The following is a 20,374-nucleotide window of genomic DNA, read 5'->3' as shown; positions in this document are numbered from 1 at the left end:
ATTTATTATGGGCTCGTATGCTCAAATAAATCCTTATAGGAAGAATCTATGTAGGTGCCCTGACAGGATTCACCTATCCTGAAAGGTAAAAGCGTTTTCCACAACTCGTATATTATGGTGAAAAATACTCTCAATTAAAATTAGTGAATATTCAAAAAATATCTAAGAATTTTGTAATCAATTCTTGATATTTAAATATCAGTCTAATTATAAATCCAATATTTATACCAGAATGTTGACCATTAATTTTTAGATGAAAAAAATTTAGAGTTATTGAAATAGTGATCAAATTCTTAAAAAATCTCACAAACATATTTAAATTCCCAAAAAAATATAAAGAAATAAATTCTAAAACAATGCTAAAAAAATTCTATTTTTTATGAATAAAATGCAATTTTTTTTTGTAAGGATTAGATCGTATGCAACAAATATAATTTTTTTTTTTTTAAAGGCCATGTTTTGCAAAACTCATTTTTTAAAAAAACTAAAATTGTTAAAATAGGCTTATGAGTTATTTGCCAAACACACTCTTAAGCCAAAAGAAAACCTTTAGCAAAAACAGTGTCAGCCAAATAAGGTTTTAACCTTTTACCTGATTTTGACTCGACCGGGTTGACCCAAAACTTTTAGTTCGACTATAAACCGAACCAAAGTCCACTAGTTTCACCTGAAAAACAAACCAAAACCTATACCAGAATCCAAAATGAAATTAAACTTAAAAAAAATATAAAAACTCAGACTTTTTATCAAAACCCAAAAAAAAAAAGAACACCGAAGAACATTCATCATGAACCCAGTAATGTAGATTTCAAATTAGACCATATATAAACAAACCAAGGACATAGGCATGTTAGAAAGCATGCAGCCATCAATAATCTAACATTCATGCATTTCGATTATCACTCAAACACCGTGATTTTGTCAAAATAAATTTCAGTTCAAAACTAAAACCCTAGGGTTAAAACCTACTAAGAACATGTTATTGATGCAAATAAACCCAAGATTATTGACTACTAAAGTCTCCCAAAGGATTTTGTGTAAAGAATATAACCATAACTAGTCAAATCATGGAGCTAAGACAATGTTCTTTCTAGGAACACGAAGAACACCGCCCAACAACCCAAAAATAGCCCAGAAACCCAGCACAATATCAATCCTCCAAAACTAGAATTTTTTACTTCTAAAATATGCTTTATTTGTTCTAACAAGTTACACAACCATACCTAAACAAGTTTGAATAAAAAAAAAACTAACAAATAATATCAAAATCATGCAATAGGTTTCAAATTTCAAAATTACCAACTTAAAATAGCCTAAGAAACATCAAATTTTAATTCAAAACTAACTCTTTAAATACTTGGAATCCAAACCATGCCTTGGAACCAAAAACACATTAACCAGCCAAAATAAAATAAAATCAATAACCCTACTGTCAAATTTTTATATCACTATATTTTGTTTAATATAAACATCCAAGCATATTTTAAACATCTAGCAACATTAACAAATAACTCCAAATAAAATCAAACAAATAAAAAAATAATATTCTATGCAAGCTAAAACTCAAACAATAATTGTGTTACTCTTTATTTCCTTCTTTTCTATTTCCTTGTTTCCTAAATTTGTTACTCTCTAAGTTGTGGAAATCCTTATGCTAGGCTCTTAAACATTCATTTAAGAGTTTTTCTATCAATCTTTTCTTCACCTTTTTCTCTCCTCCTACTCATTTTCTAGGAGTATTTATAAGATTTGTTAGGATTTTTGATAATATATATTTACAAACTTTGATTTACAAATCCATTATACATGTTAAGATAACACCAGACAATAACTAGAGTAATCGGATTCCCTATAAATATTTGTGAACAGAATAATGTTCATATTAGATGGAAGAAAAAATATTGAACGTCAGCATCCCAACTTGCAGCAGTATCATGCGTAGGGCACAGGTTGTACGGATATCAATGCAACTAAAGGCCTCAAATAAATCCAAAACGAGCCTTAAACATATACGCCACCTAAATTAGAGGCAGTTCTAAATATCAATACTATAACAATGATGATGACAACATAGGAATATAAAAGGAAAAAAAAAATAGTAAGAAGCTTAACAATTAAACATTCAGAATGAAGGAATAGACGGTGGAGCTCTTATGTTCGAAATACATCACGATCCTCAGCCGATTAACATTTCTCTTCACATGTTTTCCAAAAGTCAGCGTCTTAGAGATGCTACTGTGGTCTTCTGGTTCTTTGGAATGTAAGCAAATTGGCTAAAATCAACGGCATTATTCGACCTTCCATGGAAAGAAAGACACATCATAGATGAAGAAATTGCGTAAATTTAATAGCACAACACAACTCAGCATTAGGAAGAAATATATTACCTATTGGTACAAGTGTTCCGAATGTCTTTCAGAGGGGCTCGCAGTCCACTGGCACGAGAACCAGATGAGTTGTATCTAAATGAAGATATCACAGAAATAAAACTTTCCATTGATTTCTCTGCTATGTTGGAATAATGGCTTATATGTGAAATGTCAGATCCAAACTTCCGTTCCTCAAGTTTCGTCCCTGCTAATGTCTCCTTGAGGTGAGGATCGCAACCTTAACAGTGATGAAAAGAAAAGGCAAGAAAAAAAAAAGGGAAGGAAAGAAATGAACATGAAATGGTTTCTTTTGAGTTAAAAAATTGTTACTTTTAGAGAATGAACAAATGGTTGATGTATATTCAACACCTAACCCAATGCATACAGGTTCATCTTTTATGCCTAAAGAGTCGCAATTCACAAGTCCTTACATGAAGATACATATCATGCATGCACTCAATATGTCTGACTGTGAATCATTATTTTTCATTATGTGTATTGTTTTGAGGACTGGAATTGGAAAAGAGGTGAGGTGAGGTGTCAATCACTACAGTATATATTAACATATCATTTGGCACAACAAAGACTTGATTATTAAATTAAATAAATTTACCCGTAAAAGTATTAAATAACTTCCAGGCAATTATATCTGAATACCTTGACCTTTTATACCGCATCAGGTATTGACAAAATCTTAGTGTGTATGCGTGCTTCATTCAATATGCCTCAATGAGTATTAAGAAGCCATATTAAGCTTCCAAAAACAAAACAGAGCATTATATGATGATGACAGTTTAAATATAACAATTGCAGTTATGGGAGAGGAAAGTAGCTATCACATGTTGGCCTAAAAATTAATATAAGGCATATAATTAGTTTGATAAGCTTGATAAGTAATCAATTGACAGTTCAATGAAAAAGAAAGGTGCCTTACTCAAAAAATTGTACTTTCCATGGTTGAGTAAACTAACTTGAAATCTAATTCATCTGAGATTTCAAAAAGAACAAATGGATATGATTAATTTGTTTCTTGATTCCAATTGATATTTGGTCAGATGCCCAGTTTAAGTAGGTCTGTGTTTGAATGACATCTTGATATTGCATACCATTATACTACTGTGTCCATGCCTACCATAATATTACTGTGCAAATCCATATTGGATTTCATGTCAATGCACAAAAAGTTATTTTCAGAATGAATTCTGGAAAGCAATCTCATAAATAACACATACCATCATCAGGAAGAGATGCATCTGTGCGCATGTGCTTCACTTCCATGTTCTGAACAATCAAAACGATGAAGGAGTCCTGGTATTAATAGATATATTTTGAAAATGAAATGGAAAAAAAAAGGTGAAAGGTGAAAGCGCCTACTCTTTGAACATTGTCATCTGGGGATGTCTTTCTTTTCATCATGATGCCATTTGAACATTTATTGTCAGAAGGGCTCTCAAGAATGAAATCTTTATAAATATTGTTGGCTGAATCATCCCTTTCTAAGAGCTTTTCTTGTTTATTGCCTTGATCATTCTCATTAACTGACTTGTGCTGGAAAAAAGAGCTCCTTATAGTGATCTCTCTGTTCCCTGTTCTATTTTCAGATCCCTCAAGGATGCTATCTTCAAACGTATCACTGGCAACATCATCCTTGACTCTGATCATTTCTTGTTTATTGTCTTGGCCATTCTTGTTCATTGACTTGTGCTTGAAGAAACGACTCCTAACAATGACCCTTTTGTTCTCTGTTCTTGTTTTCCCCTCAACAGAAATTGGAGCGTTCTCATTATTACACTCCTTTAGTAATGCTTGACAAGGTCCACGCATTGAATGACCAATTTGTTGTAGCAAAATACTTTCAGGAGGCCCCTTCTCATCCACCATGCCTTCATGTTTCAAAAATACACGTGTAAGCACTAAATGCTCACTTAACTCGACAATTTATACCTGTATGAACTATGAAGAAAGCTATTTCCTTCATCCTTACCAGGACTTGGAGACTCCATAAACTCATGAACTCCATCTGGAAAACAACTTTCCACCTGCAGGAGGAACTTCCGAAATTATAAATAAAGACAAGAAAAGGAATTCAACTGAAACCAAATCACATCAATTGAATTTATCATCTCTTATAGCATTACTCACATTGTTGCTGTGGAGGTTGTTTCTGTCACTCTTAGAGACAACTAAGGATGCTGAAGAGCAGCTGGTATTACAAGAAGCAGCCTCCTCACTACCATTATTGCTGGGACTCGAAGAAGTGTGAATCACTAGACTTGGACTTGTAGGTGACAACTGAGGTGCTCTGAAGTTTCTCTTTGCTTCCAGAGATGAAAAGCCTTGTAGCATTAAGGAAAACTAGAAAGAAATAGGATTTATGCATACACAAAAACACATTATGCATATAAATATATCATCTCCATCCAGAATTCCATCTTAGAAGCCTTGCCCTTTTCTACCATAACCTCAAGGCACAACATCTGTTTGCACCTCAATGCCAGACCTTTGATGGAGGTAGAACCATCACAAACAACTTAAAAAGACATCTCGTATAAACACAGAGAGAGCGGGACAGATGAGAAGCATTACAATGATTGGCCAAAAATTAAAATCCCCTGTATCTTTTACCCTTGTTTGAAAACATTCAACGGGCAACTAATCTAGTACATGATAATTGCAGTGGATTTCAGTTAAAACAAAGTATGTAATAATTTTCCAATTCACTTTCTAAAATATTCAGTATATACATATGAAAACCAAAATCATCTAGCCAACTCTTACAGAAAATTCTTTGATTGGATACAGAAGTACTTAGTCAGCAGATTCTTCTGGACAGGCAAATCTAGCTTTTTCTTTCCACTTTCCAGTTTATAATTTTTGCATTTGGGAGTTACATTAGGTACCGGCACAGAACTGCTACTTTCTCCCTGTAACTGCGGAGAAAACTAAAATTTAAGAAAAACACTGCTAGCAATATTGAGATGCTAAGCGAAGTGTTAGTTTGTTATGTTCTCTTCCTTGAGGGAAAAAAATACTCAGCAGAAAATCCCTGATAGGAAGTATCACCGCATAGAACAAGCCATAAAGAAATGCAATTGGAAATCATGTAATTGAGATGTTATAATGTCATTTTCAGAAGACAGAATAGCTCACTGAAGCCCTTCATTTCATAGTCAATTCATTGTTTTTTCTATATCTAAGTTCCTCAACTAATATCTTCACTGTTGTTAAAAAGGAAACTGTCTGTACGCCAAATTAAAGTTTGGTTGACAGTTTTTTAAATGAGAAACTCCAGAGCACTGAACCAAGGGCTTATAGAATTTTACCAGTCAGAGAAGCAGGTCAAATCCTAACAGCAACAGTTGCAGATGCTCTAAATCTTTAATTCTTAGTGGACTGCATCTAGTGGATAATTTTGCATTTGCAAGTGAACATCAAGAATGCAGGCTACTCATCTGTTATAACACTTAGATTTTGTATATTTTGTTGATCTCTCTAATTTTCCTTCTCCTGATTTTGTTAATTAAGCAACATCATTGGCCATTCCACATACAATATATGTAACAACAGTAATCTACCAAAATACTATCTGAGCATTTTAGGTGTTGCAGAAATAAATAAGAGTTGCTGCTAACTACCAAAATAAGTTGACTAAATCCATGGTCTAAAAGAAGAAGCATCTACAATCTTGAAACTTGAAGAAGAGGAGAAAGAAGAGATGAAAACAAAGAAAATGTAGACAAAGAAGCTACCTGGAATGGCATTTGAGTAAACGGATCCAGATCCCCTCTTGCTATACCTGTAGCTATCTGTTGCGGTATCAATGTATTTCACATTAAGGTACAGCCCAAAGAGCTTCAAAAATAAATAAAAAGTTGAATGAATAAGAGAATAGTGACAAATTCTGTTTGAAGGATATGGGCCCAAAAATTCCAAATCATTGCCAATATTGTCAGGCAGGTCAGACAAATGTACAATATCTTTCATAGTAGGATCATAAACACGTTGATGCCTGAAAGTCAATATTGCTTTCTTGAATGATTCTTCATAAAGTGGAGGAACAGACACTGTGCTATATCTCAAATGTTTGATCACCTAAAAGGCATTGATCGTCAATTGGTCTATTGCAGAAATAATAAAAATCTACTGAACAGAAATTAAAGCACTTGAGTAATAGGGAAAAAGTCACAAATGAATTCTAGCATCCAATCACAATATGATATACATCCTGCTCGTTTGCAAGGAAACTTTTCTTATTACACGCACAATAAATTCACCTTGTCATAGCTTTTGAACTTTGTAATTAATGCATGTGCCCTTTTCAGTCCCATTCCTGGTAATGATTGTTGATAGTCACAACCACTGAAAATGCACATCTCAAGAAGCATTTCGTTTGTGAAACCCACAAAACTTATATCCTTGTTCTGTTGAAGCCTGGAATTCTGAAACTCAACTCCTTGCCCATACTTGTCCATTTTGAAAATAATCTGAATTTAGAAGGAAAGGAATGGTTAAAGCGTCTTAGGGATGAAAAGAGTGCAGGATTCAACATAAGTGTAAAAGAGCAACAATAACAAGAAGTTTTTTAGACAATCCACTGCTAAAACGACTCACTCGGTGACAGCCAAAAGGTATTAGATCAGAGTCCTCGGTGATAACTGCATCCACTTGTTTGCATACCGACAAGAAGGTCATTTGGGCATCTGCCTCATAAGGGGCCACAACATATGATACATTCTCCTGCCTTAAGACCTTTCACATGCAATCACATCAATAGAGGTGTTAATATCAGCAGAACTAAGAATAACCATGAATGAAATTGCAGATAAGATGGAGAGCTTTGCTTCCCTGAATGCTAAAAATCTGATTGCAAATAGATTTGAGAACTCGTCTTCCATGATATACAGTTTCTACCTGGATTAGTTCGTGCGCAATTGAAGGGGAAATATCAACAGCCTTCTGATAGCACTCATAAGCAGCTGCAGAATTTCCATTTGACTCATGCTCAATAGCACGCACAAGGTTCTCTTTCCTTGTCCTGCATTTGTTAGAGTGCATAACATCTCAACGTTAGCAGTTTTGCATGATCACATGTTTTGGCCAGTGGAATGTCAAAACAAGTCCCAAATCCATATTAAAAGTGAGACTAAACAGTGCGATATAACTAACAAATGTTTAAAATCGATCAGGCTAAGAGGGGAAACAGTCTGGTGTCAGAACTGTAGGCCATCAAGTGAAGAAAACTTTTTTATAAGAGGAAGTGAAAAGTATAAAAGTGTCAGGAAGTGTTTTCACCAGATAGGAAACACGAAAATTAAACAGCTACAGACAGAAGACAAACATTTTCAGCTCCCCATCTATACAACCACATACCATAAGCACATAGAAAACAGAGACACTTTAAAGCATTGGTACCCAGAGAAAAACTACAGACATTACCAACTTACACTCCAAGAGAAGCAATTGTTGACAAGATTTGGAAGAAGAAAAATATTTCACTAAACCAAAGACAACAAATATAGGACTGCACAACTGACACCTGACAGTCAAAACATTCAAATAGTCAAAAGGAATACTTCTAGCCAATCTCGGCTGGAAGTATTGTTTTCAGTAAGTTTTTAAGCGCTTGAGCTTATGCATTTATAGCATTGTCAATTCGAAAGCAAAACTGAGATGTTAAAAGATATGTAACATACCTTGCACGTTTGTTCTCTTGTTCAATCTTCATTGGCAGAAGACCTCCATCAAAGACTAAAATTGGCTTAACACCATAATGCCGCAGCAAATTTACTCTGTGCATGCAATACTCAATGTGCCTAAAATACCAGACACAAAATGCAACCATTTTATAAAAACGCATAAGAAATACATAATTCTTTCACCATTTTTTTCCTTGGAAGACAGCAATTAGACGTTACATATCCATTACTTGTACTTTAGCTTTCCACCAAGAATGTCAAAGAAATTTAACACCAAGTCTCTGGTGTTCCTAAATTGATTTTCAGCAGAAAATCAGAAAAGAAAAGAGCTGAAATTTCAAAAAAAAAAAAAATTCGCAATGATCCAATAAGACCAAAGCAACTTCATGGCTATATCAAGCTTTTCAATCAAAAAAAGGTAACACGTTAAATCAAGAAAACCCATTACCCCAATTCAATCAAAATTGTCACCATTATTTAGATTAAAAGAAAAGGAAAAAAAGAAAAAGAAAACCCTTGCTCAGATAGGTTAAAGCTCGAAACTTTTCAACTGGGTCATTACAAAAATCGAAAATGCAGGCATAGAAAGAGGAACCTGGAAGTGGGTAATCCTTTGCAAAGCTGAGTGCTGCAAGACAAGGCACCTTTGTGAAGCCAAGAATAGGTATCAACCGCAACAGAACAGCCCTCTAATTCCTTAATATGGATTGGTACCATTATTGATTTCAAGAGAGGTAAAAGCCCTTGTATTCCCATTTTCTCTTCTGCTCTTCACCCTTGTTGACACCCCCCAAAACCCAGAATTAATTAAAAATGACGTAATTCTTTTTGCTCTGGTGTTTCAGCTATCAAAATATTCACCTTTATGCGCCTAAATGTTTTGGTGCTGGCGGGAACCTTTATTTTTGGACGTCAAAGTGTATTTTTGGGTTTTTCTGCACGACTTGTCGGTTGAGAGCAGAAAAGTGTGAACTGTGAAGTTGGAAGGGCTATTGAAATACCTGTCGTTCATTGGAGGACTTGAATGACTTGAGGGCTATGAAAACTAGGCCGGTGGCGAGCAGTGGAACTCATTAATTAAATAATACTAGGTGTGAAAAAAAAAATCGATAAATCAAGAAAATTAAAAAAAATAATTAAAAAAATTAAATCATAAAAAAATTGATTAACTAATTAGAATATTTTAAAAAATATTTGATTCAGTTTCATAAGCCTGAAATCAAAAAATCTCAACCGAACCGAACCAGTTTAGTTAAAAATATAAAATAACCGAATCAAAAAAATCGAACCGAACCAAAACCAAGCCCGTCATAAAACCCATTAGAAAGTCCAAAAAAAATCTCAAAAAACAATATAGTTTTTGGTTTTTAATATAAAATAACTGAATCGAACCAAAACTGATGGGTTGGGTTTCGGTTTTGAATATAAAATAACCGAACTGAACTGAAACCGGTCGGTTGAAACCGGTTTCAGTTTTATTTCTTATATTTTACAAAATTTTAATTTGTTATTTTTATAAATAAAAATCAAACCATCAGTGACTTTAATTTAAAAAAATATATATTTATTGTTATTTCACTGCCATTATCTTAATCACCTCTCTCTCTCTCTCTCTCTCTCTATATATATATATATATATATATATATATATATATATATATATATATATATATTTAATAAAAATAATTATTTTAATCATTATTAATCCTTAAAAATAAATATTAAATTTTGATGTTCATTCCACTTTCTTTTCATTATTCAAAATACGGTATTGAAATTAAAATACCATTTTAATTTCTTAATTAGTCATTGCACCCGGCATTAAGGGGGCTTTCAACATTTTTTATTTATTCTTTATTTTTTTATGTGGTGACTGTCTTATACACCCTTATTTCAAATAAAACTTACTTTCTTTATTGTCTAAGTTGTTATCGTTAACATTAACAAATCAATATTTTCATTGTATATCATCTCACAAAAACGTTTTGTTTTTTTGTTTTTTATTTTTTTAATCTATATATTTTTTAATTTTAATCTTATTTATTGAAAATTAGACTTAATAGTTTGTTTTTTTTATGGGGTTATCCGAGACTCATGATTCAGGTTATGAATTTAACAAGTTAACTTTTTTTTTTAATTTCATCTTTTAACATTTGATTTTTTAGATTTTGAACTTCATGATTTATTCTAATTTTCTTTATTTATGTTATATGAGATCACAAGTTTGGTAGGTAAACCATGTTGACTCGAGTTTTATATTTCTCTTTTTAATTGACTTTTTTTTTCTCTTAAATTTTATCATTCAGTACTTTACTGATTAAGAGTTAGACTTTCTTGTTTATTTTAGTTTGCTTTATATGAGATTATCTCGATCTCATGATCTAAGTCACGGGTTTAACGGATTAATTTGGGTTGATGTAGTTCATTTTTTATTTTTTAAAATTGATTTTTTAAAATTTTATCATTCAACATTGGGTTAATTGAGAATTGTGTTTTTAAATTTATTTTGATTTTCTTTTTATGAGATTATTCTAGTCTCATAACCCAAGTCGTGGGTTTGGTAAATTAACCTAGGTTAACTTTGATCATATTTTTGTTTCTTTTCATGAGATAATTCTGGTCTTATGACCTATGTCATGGTTTTGACCAATTAACCTAGTTTGACTCGAGTTATTTTTTGTTTTTTATTTTATTTTATTTTCAATTTCATCTTTAAATATTGGATTAATCAAGAATTGAATCTCATAATTATTTTTTATTTGTTTTCTATGAGGTTTTCCTAATATCAAGACTATGGTCGCAGTTTTTTGGCAAGTTAACCCAGGTTGTTTTTTAGATTTGTTTTAAATTTTATTATTCAACATTTGATTGATTGAGAATTAGCTTTATAATTTATTTTAATTTTTCTTTCTATGGAGCTATCATGGTTTCCTAATCAGGGTTGCGAATTTAACAGGCTATACCCAGGTTGATTCAATATGTTGCTATTTCAATAGTTTAAAAAAAATATCATCTTGAATTTTTTTTTTAATCAAACTATATTTTTACTAGTTTTTTAAGTTGTCTTTGAACGTATCAAGTCAATTGAATTATACCAAGTCAACCTTTACATAATTAAAAAAAAACAAATATGCTAGAAAAAATATTAGCAGCGCATGAATATATTTTTAAGTTTAAAAACATTTAATCCAGCCCATAGCATAATGCATGCCATTGATGTCGTTATATTTTTTACCTGATATTAATTGAATTTGATGAGTTTTTTTTTTTTTTTTGTTATGTAGCAACTTTAGTGTCAATAAAAATATAATAAAGATGAATATTCATTAATTATCAATGAGTAAATATATTGTATAATTGTTATTTAATTAATATATATTATTAATAAGTGATATTAAAGATTTCGAGTTATTGTCGTCTGGATATTATTCAGCTAAATAATTATTTAATTCATGAATATTAAATAAAGATGTCATGTAATTATTCTTTAATTCAATATGGTGTAATGCATAATAATTTATTAATAATAAATATTTTAATAATAAAGTTTCTAAAAAAATTGTCAAGCTAAAATACTCAAATAATATAATTTACTGAATGTTAAAAACCTGATTGGCATGGAAAATTTATTGTCTGTAGATATAGATTATTATTAACCTCAATAGAGTAATTATTATTTTGCTTTTCAAATAAAAAATCAATGAACTTCCTATTTGGATTAATATGATATTTTCAATATAGGCATTAATTATTATGAAATTAATTGAGGATAATTTGATTTTTATACATTTTAAATACATAATGTAAAAATTATATTACTCTTAAAAGTAAAAAACATTATAAGGTTTATCAACGATGATTCAATATTTTTTCTTGTATATACACGGCATAACATTATATTACCTTTATAAACAAAATTTATTTAAAGGCTTACATGGGGTAATTCGGTCTTTTACATTTTAAAAACGCAATGTAAAGACTATATTACCCTTATAAGCAAGATTTGTCAAGCTTGCATCTAAGGGATTTTTTGTATTTTCAAGTTGGTTTTTTAATTATTAACAAGTTGATTGGGGGTAATTTAGTCTTTCAACAAACATTAATATTATTAAAAAAGTTGTTGGTGTCTACGACGCACGCGCCAACGAGTGGGCGATATCCACACCATTCAAACAATGTGAAGAGTGTCATATCACATCCAAACGCTGCCTTTTAGAGTAGTGTTGGAAGCGTCTCGTCATGATTTTTCTATTGGTGTTGCCCATATACATAGAAGAGCAATGCTTGGGCTCCAATGATTTTTTTTTTCTTCTTCCTCTTTTATCTCTCTTCTCCATGTTAAAATATAAAAGTTTCCTTCTTTTTTTTTTATCTAAATTAATCCTCATTATTTTGATTTCTATTTATTTTATCTTTTTAATTGATTTTTTTTCTTCAATTTTGTCCCTCATCATTTGATTTCATTTAATTTTTATATCAAATTTAGTCTTTATTCTTTTGATTTTTTTTTTTTTCTTAATTAAATTTTGTTTTCAATTTTATCCCTTAGCTTTTGATTTCAAATTATTTTTATATCTAATTTATTCCCCATACTTTTATTGTTATTTATTTTGTTTTGGATCCTTTTTTATTGTATTTTGTTTTCAATTTCATCCTTTATTTTTTTGTTGATTTAGAATTTTATTGTATTATTTTTTAGGATTTGCCTTCTATGGGGTTGAGCATGAGTTTCAAAGGTTAAAACAGGTTGATTTTGGTCTATTTTTAGGTTCTTTTCAAAATTGATTGTTTTTCAAATTCTTCCTTCAACATTTGATTTATTGAGAATTGATCTTCATGCTTTTTTCACTTTTCTTTCTATGGGGTTTTCTCAATCATGTGTCTAAAGTCGCGGACTTAGTGTGTTAACTTAATTGACTCAGATCTTTTTATCTGTTACTCTTTTTTAATTAATTTTTTTTAGTTTTAGCATTCAACATTGAGTTGTTTTATAATTGAGTTTTATTATTTTATTCAATTTGCTTTCAATGAGCTTCATAGTTTTTTTTATGTTGTCACTTTTTTTATCAGTTTATTTATTACTATTGCATTTTTTGTTCACGTTATTTAAATTAGTAGAGCTTATTAAACTCAGTCGAGTTAATGACTTGAGTCTTGGATTTGTTTTGGCTTTTTTAGGAACACTTGCATCACCTTAGTATCTTTTTTTTTATGTTGGACAAAAATTTAGGTCAACCCGTGATGTAACGCAACCCTCTATCTAGTTGTAACTACAAATGAAAACTCGTTGATAGCAAATAAGTAAATAAATTAATTAATGGTTCATGCCACACATAAAAAGAAATAAAAACTATACTCGCATTTACAACTACCATTATCATTTCATGTTTTGTGTTAATTTCTAGATAAATAACGAAGTATGTGGAGTGTAGCTTATGATATATTTTTGTTTATCAATTCTTATGACTTCAATACAATATAAAATTATTTTTTCAAATCATCATAAATAATTTATTAAGGTTTCTTTTAATTATAGGTACACATGATCCTTCCTCTAATCTCTTTTGTTTTAAATGACGCCTACTTATATTTCAAAGGATTTTTAAGGCTTCAATACAACATTTTTAAAGGAGTAAAAACAATATAGGACTAAAGTCATTGATTTGAATAGGTTCAATAATCTTTTTAATTTAATAATATGATAAAAAAAACCAACAACAATAAAAAAAATACCTTAAAAACATAAATGACTAATCGAAAAATTTTTATTGTTACTACCTACCTCAACATCCAGAAATTCTTCGTCTTCATTCTCATTACCTTCAATCATATGCAATTCTTTAGCAGTACATTGATGTTTGGTGCAAATTTATCTCCACACTTAAAACATTTTCCTGACCTCTACCTCTGTTCATACAAGGTCTCAGAAGCATTTTTATTTCTTTGACCTTCATTCTCACAAATTTATCTGTTGGCTTTCCCATGTGAATTGTAGAACTAATTGTTGGCACAAGCTTGTTCTTTCTTGCTACAACATCGTTTGATTCTTTCTACACTTGGCTTGCTTAAAGGATGTCATTAATGATATTGGTTTAAGTATCTTTAACATATGTTTAAGATCTTCTTTTAATCCATTAACAAAACTAAAAATTTTAGGTAGTAAAGAGTTCAAATCATGCATAAGGGATTTTAATTCTTCAAACTTCTTTACATATTCATCCACACTGCTTTCATGCACTAGTTTATTAAATTCTTCAACTACATCATCTTTATTGCCAAACCTATTGCACACAGCTCTTGAGAACTCATCCCAATCTACTACGCTTTCTTTATTACACATATAACTTTCAAACCAAATCTCTGATTTTTCTTCTACGTAAAGTAATGCTACCTTTACCCACTGTTGTATAGGAATCAAGTTGATCTTGAAGAACTTTTTATATTTCTGAACCAACTCCTAAGGTTGTCTCCCTATAATGGTGACAAATCAATCTTTGGAAGAGGTTGATTATACCCCGTCCTATGATGTTCTTGATTATTAGTTTGATCCCCTTCATCATATTGCTCCTGAATCCTTGTAATACTTCTTGATTGTTGTGAGTTCCAATCTCTTTTCCCATTGTTGAAGTGTTCAAAATTCCTTTAGGCTATGTTTGTTTCCTGGAAAGTGGTTTCCGGGAAACCACTTTCCAAACTTTTCTGTGTTTGTTTGCCATTAGAAAAGTTGGTCAACGGAAAACACTTTTCAATCAAAGTAAAATTTGGCTTGGTTTCAAGAAAAGTGTTTTCCTGGAAAATTTGAGCGGAAAACACTTTCCGGAAGTTGTTAAAAATTTAGAAATATCATATTATTTGCTGATTATATCAAATTTGGTCCTTAAACTTTTTATTGCTATATATATTTTGTTTTGAATATTTATTTTTCAATTTCATCTCTTAATTTTATAATTGTTATTTGTTTTTTCTTTATCATTTTTTTATTGAAATTTTTTATCTATCAAATCTGGTCCTCATTCTTTTGATTGTTACTTATTTTATTTGAAATAATTTATGAAATATTAATTATTATTATTTTAATTTCTTCATCTTTCTTTTTTTATTTTATTTTTTAGATTTGATTTCTATTATTTTGATTATTATTTATTTTATTTGAGATAATTTATGAAATTATATATTTTTTCAATTTCATTCTCATTCAACTTTTTAATTTGTAAGATTTGTTCCTCATTATTTTAATAAACTTGAGAAAATAAAACATTAATAACTTATTTTCCAGCTCATTTCCCATGACATAACCAAACACTGGAAAGTGTTTTCCAACTTATTTTCCATTACACTACCAAACATCGAAAAATAATTCACTTTCCTGGAATTCACTTTCCAAAAGGAAACTACTTTCCAGCAAACAAACGGAGCCTTAAAGTTGACTCCAATTTCATTTCCTGCCATTTGAGTAGTAAGAAACAACGGGAACTAATTTGATAATGCTTTAATGTGTACAATGATCTGATCAACTCTTTTACTTTATGTCGCACGTGGATACACGACGTTAGAGGGAGGGGTCGTTGGAGTCACCACCTAGTTGTTTGGTTCAGAGTCACTAAGAAACTCGAGTGTGCTGGTTTTATCAGACATTATAAGGGTAAAAGAGACTGATTATGACTAAGGAAGATATTAATACCCCTAGCGTACTCTACCTGAGGTAAACTGCATTATGTGGTTTGAATGTGATTTAGAGGGTTTTGATGGGTTTCTAACCGGTAATTTGTCTATGACTTATGATGAAGATTTATTCGTTTGAATAAATCTAGTGTTAAGAATTTATTATGGGCTCGTGTACCCAAATAAATTCTTATAAAAAATGGTTTTTTGTAATTCATATGTTGCGATAAGAAATGCTCTCAATTAAAATTGGTAAATATTTAGAATAACTCTTAGAATTTTCTAGTCAACTCTTGATATTTAAATATCAGTCTTACGTGTAGGTCCAACATTTATAGCAGAATCTTGACCATTAATTCTCATAAATTAAAATTTATGAGTTATTAAGATATTAGCCAAATTCTCATGGATTCAGAAAACTGGTTATTAAATCCAAAATGCATGCTAAAAAAATAAAACATATCATGTATTTTATTTTTTAAACATGATATGAATTTTTGTATTTTTGATAAACTTGACCATATACAATTAAAAAATTTTTAATTAATTAAATTTTTTATCTTTTTATCTTTCCCTTTTTTACCATTTATTTAACATAAAGTAAAAAAAAAAGCAATAAAAAGAAAATAAACACACACACACACACATTCTCTTTTTTACTATATTTTACTCATACACAACCGTATTTTTCAATTTACAGGGGTTGATTTATCATTAATGTTGATCTATCGATATGATGGTTCTGATAAGAAACAGGGGTTGAAGCTGGTGAGGTTTGTTGCTGTCACCGTGAAGCTGGCTTTGCTATTGTCATTTGTGGTGAAGGAGGGGTGGTCTGTCACGGTCAGTAAGAAGAAGCAGGGTTGTCATTGAGTGTTACTAGTCCTCTACCACCGCTTGGAAGTGAGAAGTTGGTGGAGAAGAGATAATGTTTGTCCTAAAGGTGCTGTTGGGTTTCACTGGAAAAGGAGAGTGACTAGACCGTGAGGCTGAACAGATTTATCGATGTTGGTTTTAAAAAATGCAAACTAACCATAACGAAGAAGATCCGATGATGTCTATGGAAAGGAAACAAATGTGGTTGACCGTGAATTGGTGGAGGTAAGGTGGGGGTTGACAGTGGTGATGGTTATGACAATGGGTGCAACTGGGTTATTGGCAATGATGGATGAAGTTGTTTTCAATGGAAAACAATGGGTATGTTACGGGTTGGTATGAAAATGATGGAGATGTGACTGATTTCATGTTAAAGGGGTTCTATGTTTGAAGAGAGGCTCTGTTTATGTGTTAGTTTATGGGAGAATAAAAAGGATTGTAAGGTTTCTGTTTCAGGTTTCGGTTTTGGTTAGAGACACAAGATTTGGGACTTGGATGGAAGGGAAAAGGAAAGACTAGAGAGGTTTGTTCTAGTGGTTGTTGGCTAGGAGAGTGGTGGCTGGCTAGATAAGTTTAATGAGAAGAGAATCAACGATGAAAGGAAAAGTTGGGTTAGACATTACTGCTTGGTTTCTCTAGGACTAGGGGTTTTTTTTTGTGTTGTGTGAGTATAAGGAAAGAATCTGGGAATCCTTTGCTGTTTTTGTTTTTTCTATTTTTATGGTCTTCCTCCAATTTCTCCCTTAAATTTATATCTCTAATCTCTCCTCTAATCTTCCCTCCCCCCTGGTGTGTGTTTATAACCACCTATTTATAGGTGAAAATAGTTTGTTATTTTTAATTACTTGGTCTCCAAGTAGACTTGGTGATCAAGCAACCTAAAAACAATTTGGTCCTTTAACTTCTTTCTTTTCATATTTGGTCTCTTTGTAAATTTTGATTTTTTTTCTTTTTTTTTTTGTACTTTGATTTTTTTGAAAAAGAGTGCGTTAACAACCAAATGCATAGAAAAAGACGTTGCAAGTGATGCAAAGATGTCAATAACATATTTTTTGGGTTTTTGTTGTTTTTTTTTTTTTTGCTATTTTTTCAAAAAAAAAATTCAAAAATAGGGTAACAACATTTTGTTCCATCCATTGTTCTTGTTACATGCTTTGTTGATTAGCCATTGAATCTTGAATTCCTTGTGAAGGCCTTGCAATCTTTCCTCTAGCCTTCTGCAATGTTTTGCAATAGTGTTCACCTTATTGTTTTCTATCATTTTTAGTCAAGATTGATTCCAAGCCTAGGATAGGCTCTGATACCAATTGTTAAGCTAATAGCTTAACAAAGAGAAAATTAAGAGGGAGAACGTAAGAATAGAGCAAAGAAGAAATGAGAGAACATAGAAGCTAGAAGAAATGCACTAAACTTTTATTACATGACAATCACAAAATACACTTTACATCATTTGTACAAGTCAAGTTCTACAACTTGACTAACTAACTTTCTTACCTCCTAACTAATTCTCAATTAACTACTAATAGTGCTTAACTACTTTTAACAGCATGAATCATTTGGAATTTGCTCTACAATCCATTTAGCAGTTATTGCAACAAATGTTGTTAAAATTGTCATTCTTTCTTCTTTATTAACATGTGCATTCCTTGATTATAACATGTGCAAAATGTAACATAACACTCACCAAGAATGAGAAATACCTAGAAATTGCTTAAATCAATTTATAAAAATTCCAAAAAAATAAATCAAAACACTATAACAAAACACCAAAATCACACCAGCCCACAAACCCTAACATACGATACCACACTAATCTTGAAGTGAATATCAGGCAAAATCAAAACTTTATAATAAACAACTAAACTCGAAATGACACGTGGTAATTAACAAGGAAAAAAATTAAAAGAGCTAACAAGAAGTTAGACCTATGGAGAACTTACCAAGATCTTCAAGTAAAGATGATGTATAAGCAAATTATGTCAACCAAACGCTTGATTTCTCTGATCTCCCCTTGCTACGCCATGATTTTTGTAGATAACAACAATGTTTTGTGTTTTGGAAGGGTGAATTAGGACCTCAATGTTGTGAATCGATCCTATGAATAGGTTAAGAAGACAAATTATGTTAGACTTGAAACTGCCAATCTTGCATGCAAGATTTGGAGGAGATAAGGTTATTTTTGTCAAATTTCAATAGGGTTTGTAATGGTAATAAATAGAAAGCAGGTGTTATGAATGAAAAAGATGTTATTTTAGCTTGTGCAAAGCTTCTGCTTGAAACACACTTATATATAGGATCCAGTGCAAAACCACATAGTAGATTAGCTAATCAATTTATGAAACTATAAAAGTGGTTGGGGTAAATGTAAAAGTTATCACAATATCAAACGAGACTCTTAGCATCTTCACCACTTTGTAATGTTTCTAACCACCAACATCCTATAATTCCACCACTTCATGATATTATATAGTTCATAGTTCATAGTTCATTTACTTAAATTAGTTTTTTTTATATAATAATTGAGTGTATTAATCAAAAGGTAGTCATCTAGAATATGACACTTGAAAAGTTAAATGATTGATTATAGGAAATTGAAATGATTGCGTTATATATGAGATAAAAGGAAACAAAAAGAAACATGATAGGAAAGAGTAATCAAATTAGTGATGTGTATTTGTCCACATTAAAAAATTGTCTGCACTACGAATGAGGTTGTTACTAGTGTAGCTAAAATTAGGTTCACAACACATTAGCCAAACTGATAGTCTATGCAAGATTGAAGAGAAATTGGAATCCTAACCGACTGTACCTTATTAAAAACCATATCATTTTTTATAAGCCAAACACTCCATGCTCTGCCAAAACAAGAAAATTCCAAACTCGAGATCGAAATCTACCTTTCACTAAAGAAGACCACTGACATTCCAAGCCAAACACTTAATTAATGTTTTCTAATTAACTATAACTAAAAGGGATTAGTGTTTTACTGTAGACTGAATTACTATGGACTGTGAGTGCTTTTACTGTGGATTGCACTGTTTGGTACTGTAGAGTGAATTACTGTGGAGTGTGAGTGATTTCACTATGGATTACACTGTTTGATGAGGCATGGTGAGGCTGCAAACCCCAGGTGCCTGGCTGCAAACCTGCTCCCCTGGGTCTGCAGACCCCGCATCAAAGAATAACAAATTTGTTTAATGGGGGCATAGTAAGGCTGCAGACCCACTCGACTGGGTATGCAAACCCGCACATTGGGTGCAAACCTGCTCGCCGAGGTCTCTTCTAACCTGCACCTAGGTTCTGCAAACCCCCTAGGGGTTGGAGACCTTTGTGGCTGGGTCTGCAGACCTTGTAGAGAAGAAAATTAAAAAAATATATAATAACAATTGTTGTTATTATTGTTATTGTTAATAGTTACTAATTATTTTAAAAAAATTATTACTATAAAAACTTTGGCCAAACAAGTTTAATATTATTATTAATATGATAAATATTATTATTTGTATTCTAAATATTATTATCTTTATTATAATTAAAAGTAATAATATTAAGAATATTATTACTATGATATAAATATTATGATTTTTATTATAATTAATATTGTTAATATTACTTTTTTTATTATAAATATTATAATGTTGATTATAATTAATATTATTCATATAATAATTAATAAATCTATAGAAAATATTATAAATATTAAAAAGGAAAAATAGATTTGATTTGTAGGGTAAAATTAAGAATTAATATTACTACTATTGTTATTGTTAT

At 31.1% G+C, this 20,374-nt stretch overlaps 1 protein-coding gene across 3 annotated transcripts; it reads right to left on the bottom strand.

Moving 5' to 3' along the window:
• Window positions 1–1,984: 1,984 nt before the first annotated feature.
• LOC7483599 (exonuclease 1) lies at window positions 1,985–8,940 on the bottom strand. 3 transcript variants are annotated; one of them, XM_052445148.1, is made up of 14 exons: window positions 8,661–8,940; window positions 8,063–8,182; window positions 7,281–7,404; window positions 6,981–7,118; window positions 6,644–6,853; window positions 6,287–6,461; window positions 6,119–6,192; window positions 5,170–5,299; window positions 4,512–4,705; window positions 4,354–4,408; window positions 3,744–4,252; window positions 3,602–3,650; window positions 2,388–2,607; window positions 1,985–2,297 (listed from the first exon to the last, which is right to left on the bottom strand). In XM_052445148.1, exons 1-14 carry the CDS (start codon window positions 8,819–8,821, stop codon window positions 2,216–2,218), a joined length of 2,241 nt encoding a protein of 746 aa, XP_052301108.1. In that variant the 5' UTR covers window positions 8,822–8,940; the 3' UTR covers window positions 1,985–2,215. The 3 variants fall into 3 exon arrangements, with proteins under 3 accessions (XP_052301108.1, XP_052301109.1, XP_052301110.1); XM_052445149.1 differs by having other exon boundaries at window positions 2,388–2,577; XM_052445150.1 differs by having other exon boundaries at window positions 2,388–2,574.
• Between the last annotated feature and the right edge of the window lie 11,434 nt (window positions 8,941–20,374).

The sequence above is a fragment of the Populus trichocarpa genome, chromosome 11 (assembly GCF_000002775.5).
Source record: "Populus trichocarpa isolate Nisqually-1 chromosome 11, P.trichocarpa_v4.1, whole genome shotgun sequence".
Classification (NCBI taxonomy): Eukaryota; Viridiplantae; Streptophyta; class Magnoliopsida; order Malpighiales; family Salicaceae; genus Populus; species Populus trichocarpa.
This window is presented reverse-complemented; position numbering and strand designations above follow the sequence as displayed.